The sequence below is a fragment of the Thermobia domestica genome, chromosome 9 (genome assembly GCF_964235325.1).
Source record: "Thermobia domestica chromosome 9, izTheDome1.hap1.1, whole genome shotgun sequence".
Lineage (NCBI taxonomy): Eukaryota > Metazoa > Arthropoda > Insecta > Zygentoma > Lepismatidae > Thermobia > Thermobia domestica.
In genome coordinates this window covers 100828269-100847041 of record NC_137462.1, presented here as the reverse complement: position 1 = coordinate 100847041, position 18773 = coordinate 100828269, and the positions used below count along the sequence as shown (strand labels likewise).

Here is an 18773-nt window from a genome sequence, read left to right as displayed (position 1 = left end):
AACTTGGTTCTTCTGTACTCTGCAGTATTTTGAAATTGTCCATATGTAATTCTGTGTAATGGTTTCACTTGTGCAATTGTTTATCTTTTTTCCTTCTGAAGTGACTCTTGACAGTTATATTAAAAAGTATGTAAAGATCAGTACAATGTATTTTTATCAGGAGTCTTTCGTGAGTGAGTCGGCAGACATATTGTATTTGTGGCCAATTAGTCCGGGTTTCGAGTTCAAATGGAGGACAATTTCTCTCGAATGCAAGTCAATAAGCGGTTTGGATTATGCTTTAAGCTTATGCGACCCCTTCCAGCATAACCCCATTGTTGCACAGTAACATCAAGGCGAAACAAACTTATTTCTGTTCATATGTGATATGAATACATAGAGCAAATTATTTAAACCAAAAAAAAACCTGGTTTAAACAAAAAAAGTTTTTTTTTTTTTTTAAATAAAAACCATGGTTTTTGCTAAACCTGCCTCACATGAGAGGTACAAAAATAATGCCTTTGATAAGTAGTACACCTATATTTTTACGTATGAAATAATAGTAGATGTGCATGCATTTTTTTTTTCTCTCTTAATTTGAGGAGATAGACCTCTTGGATACGTCCCTGATTGGTAGGGGGGAAATACTACTCGTAAAAACGAAAAACATTTATTTTGCTCTGTAGGGTAATAGATACTGTACTTTCATATAGTTAGAAATAAGCCTCGCGAGTCCGGATATGATTATTCCCAGTAGGAGCTTGATTTTGAATGTTGATTCAATATCGTGAGCAGTTACATGCATGAAGAAGTTAGTGACCCTGATCTAGAAAGCCTAAAGGAGGACTATACATCACAGAACTACATAATCTATGACGATAGGAAGTTTCAAAGCTAGTAGACATTGGGTTCCCACTGGAAGTTAAATCTTATATTATATTACATATTCGGTGGTTGGGGAACTCTGTAAAAACAAATACAAGTTCGTTATGAAATTGATCCAATTTGGCATGAACTATCAGTTAACTTTCTTAGTTCGTAATATTTCAGACAGATGGCCATTAAAGATTTTTAGTATCAGAACATTTTAAAGGAAAAGATAAATTACTAGTGCTTGAAAGAAAGAAAAAAAAAACTCACTATTGGATGTAATTTAGTAGGACTCTATGCTGTATACTCAGTTATGAAACGATTTGTTCAAGTAATTGTCCTTAGTGGACAGGCAAAGAGGCACAGATCAAGTTAAATGTCCTCAACTAATCGTACACATTCAAGTTGTCGGAATTTTAGAAATGCCTTGGCACAAAAGAAACAAATTTATTTCACGACCGCAAAGTCCGAAGAAAGTAGCAAAGTAAATTAAAAGAAATAAATTATTGAAAAAGATACTGAAATGAAACGACAGAACAAAGATATAAATAAACGCTGAAAATTGGCCATCGAAAAAATCATTTAAAATTTTGATGTCGACTTTCATGTGTTTGAAGAATTCCGTATACACAGGAATACAGTAAAACATGTTCAGTTACTATCTCCTATAGTAGCTTCGCTGGCTCAATGGTAGTGCTTACCTCTGGCACGTCGAGTCTTTGGTTCGATTCCAGCTCCCCCCGGCAAATGGGATTAACAAAAAACATGTGAGTGGATTTTCTCGGGGTCTCTCGTTTCCTCCCACTTTCGTCATTCCACCATATCATCACTCTCCTTTAGCCTCGATGCATTTCGTGGGACGTTAAACAAACAAACAAACAAACAAAAACAAAAAAAAAACTATTGCCCATAGTTTTTCCAACTGGTTGAATATCTGTGAATTAACATATATATAACCATACTTCTATTAGTTGATCAATATATTTTCTGTAAAGTCAAACATGGCATTAGGCTTCACAATGTTTCTTCTATTATTCACTGAAAAATAATAAGAATAATAGTAAAATAATCTGATTGTAAAAGTCGGTAGTCGTAGCAACGAAAAATGAAATACGAGATAAATGTACATGCTTGGCATGTGGTGTTTTGCGATGAATTTCTTACGATAATCAGTAACTGAACTAACAATTTTTTTAAACTTCGACTAGAGCCACTGGTGGAACGAAGATGGACTTGAATTTGAGTATGTCGGTAGTCTGCAGCAACTACTAGTAACGCCGGTACCCACCATTAGAAAACTATACTAACTTTAGTAGCAAGGACGACGTACTTCGCAAAATGGAGAACAATCTGTAATTTCTACGGTAATGGTAAAGAGTGACAGCGTTCGGGACACACGATGAACTGAAGCTCATGAAACGTATTAGTTATATGTATTCAAGACGGGAAAAATAACTACATTAAGAAAATCCATGCATGTACGGTACTTAATGTTTCAAGTCAGATAAATTGACTAATAATTTATGTATTCTCTCCAGTAAAGTGTAGCTGGTATTATTATTATTATTATTATTATTATTATTATTATTTTTATTATTATTATTATTATTATTATTATTATTATACCTTTTCTAAATAATACTGTTAATTTAGTAGACAATAAATGGCTGATGGGTGCCTGTTCAGCTGATGGGAGTTCATTTATAAGGTTTAAGCAATCTACTTTTAATTGTTCACTTACTCAAAATTCAAATTTTTCGTGCTACTACTTAATACATGTTTTCTACGAGTTGTAATTTAATTTATATATTTTATTTTTTTATTTTTAGGTATACTATGCCAAAAAGAAGCGGAGGGCCCAACAAACGCAGGGTGATGATAGCTCACATAAAAAGGAGAGGAAACTCTACAATGATGGATACGATGATGATAATCATGATTACATCATCAAAAATGGAGAAAAGTTCCTTGATCGATATGAAATAGATTCGTTAATAGGGAAGGGATCGTTCGGACAGGTACGTAATTGATTATATAATATTGTCAACCTGAGTTGTTACTTTTTAAAAATTTACTTGAGAATGAAGCATTTTTACTACTAAAGCACTTTGAGTAGACCTAGATCGGTAGCATTAGTTCAAGGTACATTTTAAATTACCTATATTGCTAATGTTAAAATAAATGCACCTAAAATATATTATGAGGTACTTTTGGAGATTTTTATATAATGGTCAACACCTTGATGTTATTCCTAGGCAGGGGTAAAAGTGGATCTGAAGATGTAGGTGGACGATAGGTAGCAGCATGACGTCACGCCGTTCCCCTGCCTATCTTTGCCCATTGTATTTTTTTAGGAACTGAGGGGACGCTGTACATACTTTTGGAGGTGGGAGGACGACGTCCCTCCGCGTTCCTCCTCACTTTCACCTCTGTTCCTAGGGAGAAGAGAGACAGGACTCATCCACACAAATAAAAAACAGGAGAATTTTTCATTGATGAGTGGACGAGAATCCAAAACACCCTCCCTACCAAGAATAACCTCAATTTGTAACAGAGCTTACAAAAGGGGTCTATTTTCAATGTCTTTCACTAATACATTCTAAAATCTTTCATGAAAGGACAAAGTTATTCAACTGCAACAAAATTTTATTACAATAAACGATTCCAAACGTTAACAGAATATTATAAGAAACAAAAAACAAAATAGTGCAGACAGGTTGGAGAACTTACAACAGCATATAGGCTGAAGGCCAAACTCAAGTAACTTACTGTATCGTTTGTTACAAAAGTGCCTGTTTACGTTAGCACATGTAACTTTCTCTGAATTTAACGTTCTAGAAATAGTAGTCACATATAATCGTCATAAATTTAACGCCCCACAGATATAGGCAGAAAACCAGAAATTTACTAACAATGGGGACTGTTTAATGCAGAAAACAATTCTAACTTGAGCAAAATATTCCACGTAAGAACGGGCTGAAGGCCACAAGTATAGTTTCAAATGGAACCTTCTTGCATAAGTAATATATAGCAACGTTACTGTTACATTGCTCGAAATTGTCGAGAACGTAGAATGGCATGCAATCAGCGAGCAACATATAACATACACCACGAAATAATATAACCTTATAGCCATAGGAGAACTACAGTAAAACAAATACGCACACATGTTATAAACATCAAACGATTCCAATGCAAGTTTTATCTCTTTTTCTTTTCGCTTTTTGGTTCGATTCCTTCGTTCGAGGTAAGTCAATGAAAAAAACCCTTTGACATAATAGATAACAGGTACTATTTAAATAGTAAATTCGAAACAGGTTGGGGCATCTTGTCTTACCTCTACAAAAGAAGCCCTCACTTCAATTTTTTTTTTTTTTTTTTTTTATAAAGAAACTCTAAACTCAATAGTTACTTTCCAGGCCTTTCCAATTAATTTTGAATTAAATCACCGAAAGTAAGAAAGCCAGTTATTTCCATAAGACAATTTAAATGTTGTACTGAACCAACCAAACATATGTAACCATTCCATTTTATTTAAGTAATGTATAGTTATTTGTCACATTTCTCTGGCAGTATCACACAAGTAACTTTTAATGCGCTACATACTTGTTTGAGTGCTTCAGCGATTGGCAGTCAATCATTCTATCGCGCTATAGAGAACTCTGTTGGCGCTTCACAGAAACGCGAAAATAGCTTAGAATAGTACTCCTGGAGAGAGGCGCCAACTATAAATTGCACTGAGAATTACATTGTATTCTGAATCCTTTTACATAATATTACGATGCTATTTTTGGTAACTTTTTAATTTTACATTTTTGTCAGTTGTACTTTAAAAAAAAGTCCTGATTTTATTGTGTAGATCTTCCTTTTTTGAACTAGGTCAGTTAGTCGAAAGTCTGCTGTATTAAAGGAATTCAAAATAAGGACAAAAATTTGGTTGCTCTTATCTTAACAGATAAATTTACTGTAATAAATGTACTGTATTTCATACAAACTTGAATGGCTGTAAACTCTGAAAGCAATGTGGAAAACTAATGCACATTGTCTTCATACATTTTTGCTTCACACATCGGATAGTATTCTCAACAAATTTCCTTAAACAAGTGTTTCATCGTATTGCTGAATTGTTTTCTAGATAAAGAAGATTCAGAAAAATTACGCTCTTCAATTCAGCTCCTGGAGTTGTACAGTATAACCCTCACATTTTAAAATTTCTCATGGTATTTAATCCAGATGCCGAAGGTGCATTTGGGGAACGTATAACAGACAATCAATGATGTAATCAGAAAGCATTGTATTTCCATTGCTTACAGATTTTATTGCGATGTCTGACGTGAGTTACAAGGATAGTAAAAAATTGTTTTATTTTTGTCTTATAGGTGGTGAAGGCATATGATCATGAAGATCAGTGTCAAGTGGCCATCAAGATAATCAAGAATAAAAAACCATTCCTGAATCAAGCTCAAATTGAAGTTAAACTTCTGGAGATGATGAACAAGGCTGATGCAGACAACAAGTATTACATAGGTAAAGACAAAATAGGTGCGTAACCATGTTTCCGACTCTCCTACTTAAAAAAACCCATTTGTCGGATAGAATCTGTGAACAAAACCAAACTAAATACATCAATGAGTCAGAAAAATATTTTGTTTGTTGTTTAGAAAACTTATTACGTTGTTTTCCAGTAATTTTTCTCTTGTTTTATTTGTACTTTTTAATATTTTTTCTTTTTTTTACCTGGTATATTTCAAAATATTTTAAAACTTATTCATTTCTTAGGTGCATGTTCAGTTACTTACATTTTTTTTATTTGTTTAGTAACGAAAATTTTCCTACATTTTGTTCGATATACAGGATGAAAAGAGAATTAATAAAATGAAACCGGGACGTAATTCCTAATTTCAGATGAATCAAAAAGTTTTAATGGACGTGAAACTAAAAGCGCTTTTTAAAGAGCTAGAGATGCAAGAATATTTGTAAGAAAGACTTTCGAAAAATTATAATATAAAAACTGATAAATTTCATCATAAAATAATAAATTCCAAACCAAAATTTTCGAAAAGTTGAGACTTGGTACATTATTTCCAATTAATGATGTTAAGTTTCATTTGTCTCTTCATAAAAAATTTATAATTGTACAGGGAGAGATTATCGTATAATTTTAATGCGCTTTAATTAAAAAAAAATATATGAATTGTAACTTTTGTCAGTACATATATTAGATTTGAAGTTACAGTTTACTATCTCCTTCAGAATTTTCCTCCATTTCAGTCTCACTTAAAACTCGTATTTTTCAAAAATAATTTTTAGGTCTATTTAACATAAGGAATCATTTCTCGAAACTTTTATTCCTGCTTTTTCTTTACACCCTGTATATATATATTTTTTTTTTTTTTCTTATGTTGAAGTTATAGTTAAACCTTGTTATATTTTTTGTTAATCTGTGTGAAAATAAAATGTACCCTTATTCGGAAACATGGCAGGTGTGTTTCCCTGCAAATTTGAATGTTAACCTCTTCGTTGTAACTGCTTTGCATATCAATAACCTGTAGTTTGCAGCGTAGTGCAATTAGCAAAAATCAGCGTGGACTTATACTCTAAATTAATCACATATTGTAACAATTTTCTTAAATGAACTGTTCGTATTAAAAAAAAAAAAAAAAAAAAAAAAAAAAAAAAAAAAAAAAAACTTGTATGGGAAAAGTTACAAAAATTTCTGATCTACCATTGTTGCTGATACCAAGTGAAGAATTACATATTTTATTATTAACATTATATATGTGGTATATATAATATACGCGTACAGTATATGATTTGCCGACAGTTCGTATCCTCACGAGTGAATCGTTGTAGACGATAGCACAAAAAATTTTACTTTAAATAAAACTTCTTATAAAATATGATCAAAATCGTGAGAGCCGTTTTCGAAAAAAAAGTGCGAAAGCCCACCTTACGCATAAAACACGCAATATAGATTTTTTGAAGAGAAATTATCTATTATGTAATGTAACGTTATTAATGAATATAAAATGTGAACAAAATCACTTGATCGGTTTTTGAATAAGTGTCTAAAAACTTATCCTCAAGAGTAAACGTTCCCTTCTAGATTTTCCCGATTAACGAGGCTAATTATAGGAATAAATTGTACCGATTTATGGAAATAAACAAAAATACGTGAGCCGTTTTCGAGGAAATTAGCGATTTTTGATTTTCATCTCCCCAGTAAGCTATCTGTATTTTGGGATAGAAAGTTCGACCCTCCTTTTTTCTGATGCATCTTGTGAAAAAATGCAGCATTTGGCCTGGATATGTTTAGCACTGTCACCTCTAGATGTGTGTACACGTGTCTGGATAGACGAACAACAATTACTTTGTCATCATGTAGCAGCCATGAAACATGTTAAACCGTTAAAATTTTAAATTAGACCTTTTTTTTTTGGACGATGACAAGACTGTTTTTCTCCTATCGTCTTTCAAGAGTAGTAAAAAAAAAAAAAATCATAGTCAGTAAAATGTACTTTTTATTCTATTGTATAATGTACAATATTAAGAAATAATGATTGATCTAAATAAATGTCATAGCGGCTAGAGATAAAGTTTAAGAAACGTGGGTTTGGAAAAAGGAAACTTTAGCTTGCTTCTTCAGAAAGCAATACCAGGGTGTCTACTGAATTTCATTTTCAAAATTCCAGTATACTCAGTATAACTATCAGCAAAATTCCCTTACCTAATATAATGATTTTTTAAAAGTTCTTTAGGAATAATCACACTCTTGATGATTTTAGGCTTGTAATTGTTTCACCATTAAAAGAATATTTTATTTTTAATAAATTTAGTTAGTCTTTATTTTTTGAAACACAACATTTTAACATTATTAAAGGGCCTCCGAACTTTCCTCACAGCCCTCCACTCCACCCGTTGTTTTAAATGTCTAATTACAAAATGTACACAACTCTTGCTTTAGAAAAATTTACAATCTCAATGGATACAAAATTGTTTCTAGGACTATTAAAACAATTATAAAAAGTATTGTTGACAAATTACCAGTCTCATAATTTTTCCAGTATGTGGACCAAAATTCCAGTATATTTCCAGTATTTCCAGTATCAAAATTAAATTCCAGTGTAATTCAAGTATCTATTTCCAGTATTAGTAGACACCCTGAATACATGAAGGATGTAAGGAATTAAGAACTGTCGTAACGACGGAGTTATTTTCTTCAAAGTTATGAATGATACAAACAAATGTTTCCTTTCTTCAGTGTGGTTGTGTGTGTGGGGGAAGGAGGGAGATTAGAAAAGCATACGGAAGTAATGCTGTATATTCAGTTAACGTATCAAATTTTTAGAATATGAAGCTGTTGGGGTGCTAATTTTTGTATTCCACAATGAATTAGAAAATAGACAAATTGATCATTATATATGTATATGAATTATGCTCGACTTGCTCAGTTTAGTACATTCGGTTAGCAGAGTTTGGGTGGGATCAATAGAAGAGGGATAGAGTTGCCAATTGTTTTCTTCTGTGATCAAAAAGGCTGCGGAAAACTGGAAATTCTGTGGCTAGAGTGAAGGAATTAGGATCAGGATTTTTTTTTTAAATTCCCCGCACACAGACAATAAAATTAAATATAGGCAACCAAAAATCCATGTACGTTTAAATTCTATTTGATTGTAGAGATGTGACGTTTTATAACTTCATTTAAAAAAAGTGCATATGATACTGTGCATGTAGCGCAATTCGTTATGTATATTGTATTTGTTCGATCTCATTTGACAGCTTCTCAAAATCAATCTTGATTTTCTTGTATTAGAATTTTTATTATTTTCGTCAAATCTAACTACAGTACAAATACTTTGTGCATTTGCGTTTGATCCCTAATGTAATTATGCTGTTGATTTAAATCACAGTAGGTAATTCTATGTTAATTAAGAACTGTTGTTCGTTTGTAACGATTGTACCCGTATGTAGCTACATAATATTCATAGATTTCGGTTTGGTTTGATTTGAGTTTGGTGTCCCTGTAGGCAGCAAGGCTGTGTAAGACGTGGAACTAAAGTTTAATGTATCCCTCATTATTAAAAAAATAGGAATCACCTGTTGATTACAGAAATTAATTAAATTACTGAACTCCTAAGCTAATATCAACCTCAGGGTTTCTTGACCAGGGGGTCGCTAAGATAAGGGGAAGAGAGAAATATAATTAGAATCTAACACGGAACTTTTAAATATTATTTTGACTTTCGTTCTGATACCCATATTTTTATTTTTATGCATACTATTAAGAACAAGAAAAAATAGGTCTACTAAACTTTTTCAACAAATGCAGATTTGTTTAAAAACCAGTTTAAATGAAAGAGAGACGATATGAAACTAATAAGAACTGCATATTGAAATACCAGAAAAATACAAATACAACAAATATCCTGCATATTGAAATACAATTGAAATTGAAAGCTAATGAGATGCCTGAGCATGGTGTGATTTCATTAGTTCGGCAATGTCCGGTTCCATCTTCGTGACTCACACTATGAAGTCATTTAAAATACCCAATAACTTTTTTAACAACGGTCGAAGTCTTAAACCGAAATTAAAAATCACTTTATTTATTTTATCATTTGGCCCAACATTAAGGAAGTTACGAAGTTTTAAAATTTTCAGACCGCCTTCATTTTGAAACAGTATGACGGATCGGATTCAGTATTTGCAATATAAATGAACTAACCAAATCTGGTCTTAATCCATTCGTTTTTAGGTAAGTTACTGTATCCACTATATACAAGAAATGGAATTTACTATTATAGAAAATAGATGGATATCGTGAGATCTCTGCAATAGGTATATTAAAAATCCCACACAAGCTTACTACAAATTATAAGGGGGTTGCTTGCAAGAAGTGATAAAATGGAGTCGTGATAGGAATTAAGTTGAGAACTAGTGAGTTAAAGAAAGAAGGTAATAATAACAATAATAATAATAATAATAATAAAAAGATCCATAGTATATTACCACATCAGTATACAATAAAACACTTCGCAAATACAAATTGGTTGAATATCTTGAATTAATTAGTAAATTACAAATGTATGGTTAAAGGTGTGGCTAGAAAAGAAAAGCATTGCAATTAGCAATATCAAACAGCTAGCGCGTGAAGATTAATCGATGCCTAATGTATACCATGATACTCTGTCCATCGAATCCTTCACACTGAGACCGCTCAGTTCCGCTGTGGCATTTGGACGAAACGGACTGTGCATGGATGCTCCGTCGGAAAAAATACGTGGTGTTAAAATAGAACAGCGTTATCGACGTGAAGTTTCTTTTCAAATGGGAAAATCCGCAACAGAAACTTAATTTGCTAAACGTAGTGTACGGAGATGACAATTTATCACGCACGTACAAGTTTTTGAGTGGATCAGACAGTTTAAGGAGGGACGAGAAGTACGCGTCTCGGACGACCTTGCACATCAAAAACATTCAAAAAGTCGGCGATGTGACTCGAAAAAGATCGTCGCTTCAATATTTGAGGGGTTGCAGAAATCACAGGAATTGACACAGAAACTGTTCGCCAAATTTAACATGAAGAAAATATGTTCAAAATTGGTGCCAGAGAATCGGATATTGTAACTCGGATGAACATTTGTAGTGACATTTTGACAAATCTTGAGACTCCACATTCGTAGAGAGACTGATAACCTGTGGCGATTCCTAGTTTTTTAGGTATAATCCTGAAACCAAACGCCAATCAATGCATTGGAAGAGCAACCACGCCACAATGAGAAAATCGAAATTCTAACCAATGATGATTGTCTCTTTCGACATTATGAGGATATGTACGTTAATTGGGTATCCGAGGGAATAAACTGTAATCCAACATTATTATCTTAATGTGCTGATAACCCTTCGTGAGCGATTAAGGAGACGAGACAACTTGATTTGTAGACAAAATACATCATAGATTCTGTACCAAGACAATGCTCCTGCTCACAGGACACTGTCAGTAAAGATTATTTTGGCCAAACGTGGGATCCTTGTGTTTGAAAATAGTTATATGTCCGGATCTTGCTCAATGCGACTTTTCTGTTTCCTAAGATGAAGTGAAAGGAACCAGATTTTAGGCAGTAGAAGCTGTGAAATGAAAAACAACGGTATCATAAACGTGATTTCTGAATACGACTGGCAACATTGCTTCCCGAAAGGAAAATTTGTATGGAACTGTGTAGGGATCGTGAAGGGAAACTTTGATGGGGATAATGTTACTATTGTACAAAAATGACCAATAAAATATTTTATAATATCAGTCTGATTTTGTGACAGTCTACCTCGTGTAAGAGAACTTTTAGTCGATTTAATATCAAAATATTTTTCCCTCTTGGTAAATTAATACGCCAGTATTATTCGTGGCAATGGAAAACAGTAAGTTGTGACTCAATGAATACAATATGCATAATAATTTTAATTGATAAAGATTCTCCAAAGAGAATATAACTTAAACCCGCTAGTTTTGATATAAATTTACCTTGAAATTCTGTAGAACTTTGGCTGCCAAAAATTGAAATAATAATAATAATAAAAAGAAGTGTTACTTCCACTGAAATTCGTTCAAGTACTTTGTATATGCCGTGTAAAAGGGTAGCATAGCAGATATAAGTTTGGAGTCTTTCGAATAAGTCTATGCTGATTTTAGTAGATAATTTGCACTTTCGCCTATTTATAGATTCCTAGAGCACTTACTGTCACCTTTACTCATGTTCTAACCTTCTATAGTGTTATTAATTATATTTTCTTATCCACTCTGTAAGCATGTTTTTTTTTTTTTTTTTTTTTTAATTTTCTTCTATGAATGAACATTTGTTTTAATGATAAGTCGATTGTTCAATTTGGCTGGTAGTATTACTTCTTAATTGCCTGTACTTACAGATACACAGGAATCACAAGTTGAATTTAATCACTCGACACAAATAGCTTATGAGTGGACGAGAAACTTTTTTTTTTTAATTTATTCTTTTGAGTTAGCATAAAATTGTATTGAAATAAAGAAAGGTATACTACTTTCGTTGTGTGGTCTAGCAATTTTATTACAGAAGGCATCTAGTAAAACGAATATTACAAATAAATCTGCTTCTAAGACTTGATAATACAGAAGTTGACGAGTAAACTAAGTGGCTACCGTAAATAACAATCAAAGCGTTTCTTTCTAATTTTTCTTGACTGCTACTGGCCTACAAGGAGAAAGATCATTGGTTCGATTGATGATTAAAAATAGTATCTATGAAAGTAGTGGTGGACACTAGACACAGTTTTTTTTCGGTTTTCGTCTTTTAGAAAAAAAAATCCAGTTTTTGAAAGTTTAAAAATAGAATTTTTTTTTTCGAAAACTGATTCGGTTTTCTATTAAGAACTTTAAGAACTTTTTTTTAAACCCCTTTGGAAGTGAATACTTAAAAGAACAAGAGCAGATACTGGTTTCGGTGAAAATCGTACTGGTTTCAGCAAACATTCAAAACTGAAAGTTTTTTGAAAAAAGATAAAAACAGAATGTCGGTTTTTCTAGAAACCGGATTTCATAAAAACCGCTTTTACCCACCCTAAAAACAATGAAAACTTGTCTTTCAAAAAAGCTCTGTATTGTAATGTATATTAGTTCCGATCCTTTTTTTGTGACAATTTTCGAAATATTATAAAAATTCAAAGAATTTTTATTATTTCAATTTCTTTGTGTAGTTTTTTAGTATTTATAAACCGGAAACTCATCCAAATAACTTATCCTTTATTTTCAAATTTAATATACTAGCGACTTAGTTCACGTTTTCATTGCAATCAGAAGCGTTTCTGGTTACTGGTCAATGGCAGCCGACGTAATAACAGAGGTGTCTAACCGCTGACGCATAAAAGTCCACACCCGTTTCAGTGCTCCAGTGTCGAGCCAACACTGTGAAGAACGCTGTATCGTCCATTATGGCCATGCAGACAAGATAATGGTCATGCTGTGCTGTGGTCAGATTGTGTGCCTCAGTATCCGCTCGTCTCTGTGTATGACCCTCTTCTCTCCACTGTTTCCCCACACGTATCACTATTGTAAGAGCATACCTTGTACGAGCCGAAATGTAACGGTATGACATCTCCGTTTCTCGGAAACCGATCGTTCTGTTCCATTCGAATGCATTCATATGCTGATATTGCGCTCTTTGGCGTCGATGAGCGTTACTTGCGTTTGCTTTCACGTTTTCACTTAGTTTGACGGCTCTTCACTGACTGAAAGACGTGTAACACTACCAGAAGTGAGAGCGCAATCCTGTCTCAAGAGAGAGCGCTCCTGCGGCTACGCATCCGCCTTCCCGCTGCAAACTTAATCACTTTGCTGATACACTGTTACCCTAATCCTCCGAATTTGGTGTTATTCGGGGCATTCTTTCCGAGTGTTCTCAAACAGTAATGTATAAATATTTTATTTTTCTCTACTTCGCTGTTATAATCTATAAACAAATATGCGTAAATCTTGTTTCTAGAAGAACTAGAAAAATAGTTGCTGGTCCCCCAATCATGTAACATTATAATATATTTGATAGTGGAGACCAATGGCGAACTTTCCAGGTAAGCAAGAAGTCCTGATTCTATACGCTGAATTCATGTAATAGTATATTATATAGTAACAGAGAGACTTCATTTTCGTATCAACTTTCAGCTGTGAACCTTTCCACAAAATTTACTGATGGGTGAAATTACAATGTTATATTACGTTTATTCTACAATCTCCCCCTATCTCCCTGAGAGCCTTTTCTTGCGCCTATCCCGAACAAAATGGGGAAGAGGGAGGAGATAGCTAAGCCTGCATTCATTGAGCAATGCATCATTAAAATGGTTGAAAGAAAAACACTGCCTCAATGCCAATCTTACCCCTCAGTACGAACACGATAATTTGATCATTTGCAGAGTTAAGAATATATTAAAAACAAAAGAAGAAACTGTTATGTGAAAAAAGGAACAAGCAACGATTTATTATTATTATTATTATTATTATTATTATTATTATTATTATTATTATTATTATTATTATTATTATTATTATTATTATTATTATCATTGTTTTTTCACACCAGCGCACAGTGGGGCGAAAACGCAAAAAGCTGGCCAAAATATGATAACTATATTCAATTGAATGAAATTTAGTATTAAGGGGTTATTGAGGTTGCTGATTACGATTCTGCAACTAAAGTTGAAAAAAACAAAATAGCGGAATAAAATTTGCAAAAGTGAAAAAAGTCGTAGAAATGTTCTCAAAAGTGGCGATAAAGGGGTTATTGAGGTTGCTGATTATGATTCTGCAACTAAAGTTGAAAAAAACAAAATGGCAGAATAAAAAGAATGTCAACATACTTCGTAATTTTCACAATGTATCTTTAACAACATTCACTTTTTTCACATATTTTGATGAACAGTTACTTGTTACTTACGTTCTTATTTATTAGAAATGTATTATTACTTAAATGACACAAATTATTGGTATTTGATTCGGTTACATAACATTCATATGATAACTGCAACGGCTTGTCACTGTAATATTAAATGAACAATAATTAACATCAACACGCTTCGTAATTGGCACGTTTTGGCAGCTACGTTTTTGTCGATAGCATTAATTAATATTCAGACTACCATTCTACAAAATATGAACGTGGTGCACGAGGGTGCACATAATGTTTTCAACGCTTTAAGTTAATAAAATACATAAACAATGTGAAAATTTTGCCTGACTTGCGATTCAAATTATAAATGATTATATCATTATTATTAATTTTTCACTTCATACACTTATTCTACTTACCAGTACGATATAGGAAAACTTTACAGGTTTAAAAAATATGAACGCGTTCGAAAGTTACAACCGTTTCAACGGACGCGTCATAATTCTTCTATTGTTCTCTAAGCATTTGACCTGCTGAAGGGTCTACTTAAGAGTGGTTCAGGTAGTCGGAATAAATTAAAAACCCTAGTCTATTTATGGATTTGGGCCCTTCTAACATCACTCTAGCCAACTACATAAAAAAATATATATCCTATATTACTAACTTTCTTCTTCTTCTTTATATATACATATACTTTTGGCAGCTTTTTGCGTTTTCGCCCCACTGTGCAACGTCTGTAGGTGTGGAACTCGGTTAAATTTAGAGTGACTGGACCAGGAATTAGATATGTATTTCCGGATTACCGTGCCAACACACTGCGTTACGCTACCTATCTATCTTTTGATCAGTCATACATTTTCATCCTAAATGTCCGTGTTCAGCATCTGAAGATGATAAAGAATGTGGCAGAAAAAAATGACCGTTGCTTCTGTTTCTCATACATTATTTAATGTAACAATCCTAGATGCTCATTCAATGTGGACATTAGGTGAGCACATCAGTAATTGTGGTAGAGCGTATGAGTGGCTGAACTCCGCGTAGTTCGGAACGGACTGGATATCGAAACAACTAGTGCAACGGCTCGTAAGCCGGAGACGGATGTTCGATGTTCGGCTCAGCTGTACTCTTTGTTAAGTTAAAAATGAGTCCTCATAGTCGTCGTGAAAGTTTAACGAACACTGTACAGTATATTCCTTCATCCTTCCTGAAACCTGAGTTGCTCATCTCAGTTGTTTTCTTGAAAAGGCCTCCTCAGTTCCCATCCACACTTCTTCACAGTTAAGAAATGTTGAATCATTCGAAAACAAAATTCATAGTTGTGGTGTGTAACATTCTAGTGCTTATAAATATGAGTCATTCTCTAGATGTCGCCCATTGAATTGAACAGTGTCCGTACATCAGTTACCGTGTAAATAGCCACAGTACTGTATGATCGGTCCTGTAATAAGTTATTACGGTAATTGACACTAATTTCAGCAGTACAGGAAGCTACAGAGCAAAATTTTTTTCGTGTAGCAAAAATTTTCGGTTGTGAAAATATGGTGATGGAATATAAAAAGCTTCTACAAATTAATGTTAATTTGTTTTGTTGTTATTGTTTGTGATACACGTATGTGTATTTGGATATGTTTTACCCCGTACGTTTCTTTCTTTTCTTTTGCAGTGAAGTTAAAAAGACATTTCATGTGGAGGAATCATTTGTGTCTAGTCTTTGAACTGCTATCATACAATTTGTATGATCTTCTACGAAACACCAACTTCCGAGGAGTGTCCCTTAATTTAACGCGGAAGTTTGCGCAACAGTTGTGTACAGCGTTGTTGTTTCTCTCTACGCCGGAGTTAAACATCATTCACTGTGATTTGAAACCAGAAAACATTCTTCTTTGCAATCCGAAAAGATCTGCAATCAAAATTGTGGATTTTGGGAGTTCCTGCCAACTTGGACAAAGGGTAAGTCGACTTAAAATGTTTTTAGACGCTTCCGATGTCTTTAATTTGTTTAAAATTTTTTAAAATTATTTTTTTATATTTTACAAAGTGGTTAAGGTAGAGGGCTTGTAATGTACGAAGTTCATAACAATATATACACAAAATAGCTTAGCTTGAGCAAATTATACCAAACTTTAAGTTGTAGTGCTAAGGATGGCTCAATTAGCTCAACTTAATTTACTTTTTTTTTTTTTCTTGTTTCAGTAATTTGTTATTCTATTGTAATAGTTAAGGAAAACTGATATGTGGTAAATTTTCAACCTATTTATTAAAATACCCTTTTATAATAGAGCTTTCATCCGCTAGAGCTGCAGCTAGTTTACTAATTTAACCCGTAACAACACACGCCAAAATTTTTGACATAACACAGGCCCGTCTGTGAGACCCCCTCTGGAATTTACAGTCGTTATTAACCGATGTTTGTACTGAACAATAAAAATTGTGCATTTTTATTCTCTGGCAATGTTTACTTAACAAAATAAATACAAATAGCCATTACAAAGTTCGTTACATAATAACTATTACAAATACAAAATATATTGACGAAAACTTGGGCCTATTTTGACAGTATTATATTACTATCCTTTTTATGAAAAATACACAAACTTATAAAAAGGCAAACATTTTAAGAAAAAATACAGGGTGTCTATAAAAGTCATGCTTTTAATTGGAAAATTAAACTCTGCTATGAATTTCAATATTTGAGTTAATATAAACTGTACCAAAGACCAATATCTTTTCCATTTCCATTGTGATCAACATTAATTAATGTTCTGTTTGTTTTTACTTTTTACTTTGTACAATGGCGGCAAATCTTGACAGAACACTCATGGTCCGATCATAGTATTTGCATCATGGTCCGATTTCAAATTAAAGTTTTCATCAACTATCATATCTTCATCACTTCCTTCTTCTTCTTCCTGCAACCACTGGGTAACAACATTCCGAAAAGATGGACCATTTAAGCTCTCAGCAAGCGAAGGACCAGGGACAACATGCATTACATTACAACACACCCCTCTCAGACGGCAAGCCATTTAATCGTGTGACCCCTATAAACACATTACAGTGAGGTTGTAACGGTAGCAGCACAAGGAACGTTTAGGTGGTAGCGAAATCTAATTTTACAACAGGAAAAAAGAAAAAAAAGCTAGTGAGTGGTACCTTGAGCAGTCTCAGAGACGGGCGTGTGTTGTTACGGGTTAAAAGAACAAATGTTGTTACTTTAGTTGGCGCGTCGTGGAGTTGTATGTTGGTACTCCCAGTTTGCTTTATCCAGCAAGTTTATTTATTAGGATTAGTTCTTCAGCTTCCAGCACTTAGTCTAAAATAAGTAGATTATTGCGCCTTTATTCGTCTGAAAATCGATAAACTGTACATAGAACACTTTAATATGAAGGAATGGTGGCTGCCATATTCCTTTATAGAAACCACCCGTATAAATTATTGCATTAAAATGCATACGCTCATGAATTAATTTTACTAATATGTTTACTTGTTAGTGAAGGTCATAAAGAAAGAATGAACTCGCTTTCAAATAAATTTAATTAATATATTTAATGTAAACATTTTTTTTTTTTTAAAGTAAAGGTAATTCTTTACAAGAGATGCCACATCATAATGATTAAAATAACGAAAAACTGTTACAAGTAATAAGTTTTAAAATAGTTCATCACAAATAATGGTATATTAATTTGACCGCCCACTACTCAGTTTCTTTCCAAGGAGATTGCACTTGTAACTAATACAAAGTTACGTTAATTTTTGTGTTATGATAAGAATCTGAAAGTGGTGGAGAAAGTAAATACATCATTTGTCACAATGTCATTTCTGCTGAAAGGTGTGTTTACACCGTAACTATATCTCAGTTCACTTGTTGAAATGTATACGTAGGTTTGTAAACTATTAATGCAAATTTTGGTGGGCATAAGCTCTCAATGTGAAGAATGTTCTCTTTGATAGTGATTAAGATAATTAAAAGGTGGGTGTCAGATTCGCATAGATACACGCACAGGATGGAAATAGTAACTCCTTCTGTGAGACTGGGAATCAGGAAGTTAATTTTAGCAAAACGTTTTGATAGCAAGTAGCACTAACTATAACCAAACGTTGTTGACTGTTTTGTGCATCAACTCAAAATGCTGTGGACTGAAATACATTGTAAATTCAAGTAATTTGCCTGTATTTTGATTCTTTCTCATAATTTGATCATAGATCTGCTGTGTGTATACTCGTAGCATGTTTTATCATCCTAGTAGTACAGTGTAGTACATATTCGTGTATTGGTGTTGCTGCATGCGAGCTTTGTTTAACACACTTAATACTGTATGTTCTATGACCTGTTCGCAAGAGTATTAAAGTAAAGACATAAGTAATTCCACCATTAGTATTTCATATGAGTTGCAAGCTGTCTTCTTGACCATGTTCGAGTAAGTTTAATAGATACTGATCCTTTTTGATCTGTATTTTGTCCTCCGATTATCCATATCTTTGATTCAGCAAGGCATTTAGCAATTGAAAACTACATTT

General features: G+C 33.2%; 1 protein-coding gene across 3 annotated transcripts in view; it reads left to right on the top strand.

Moving 5' to 3' along the window:
* mnb (minibrain) overlaps nucleotides 1-18773 on the top strand; it is a 313755-nt gene that overhangs the window by 268381 nt on the left and 26601 nt on the right. For 2 of the 3 annotated variants that reach the window (XM_081771611.1, XM_081771613.1), the window contains exons 3-5: nucleotides 2679-2867; nucleotides 5229-5391; nucleotides 15919-16205. In XM_081771611.1, the coding sequence (XP_081627737.1) occupies nucleotides 2679-2867; nucleotides 5229-5391; nucleotides 15919-16205 (639 nt within the window). The remainder of the gene's footprint in view (nucleotides 1-2678; nucleotides 2868-5228; nucleotides 5392-15918; nucleotides 16206-18773) is intronic. The other variant, XM_081771612.1, reaches the window with a different exon arrangement.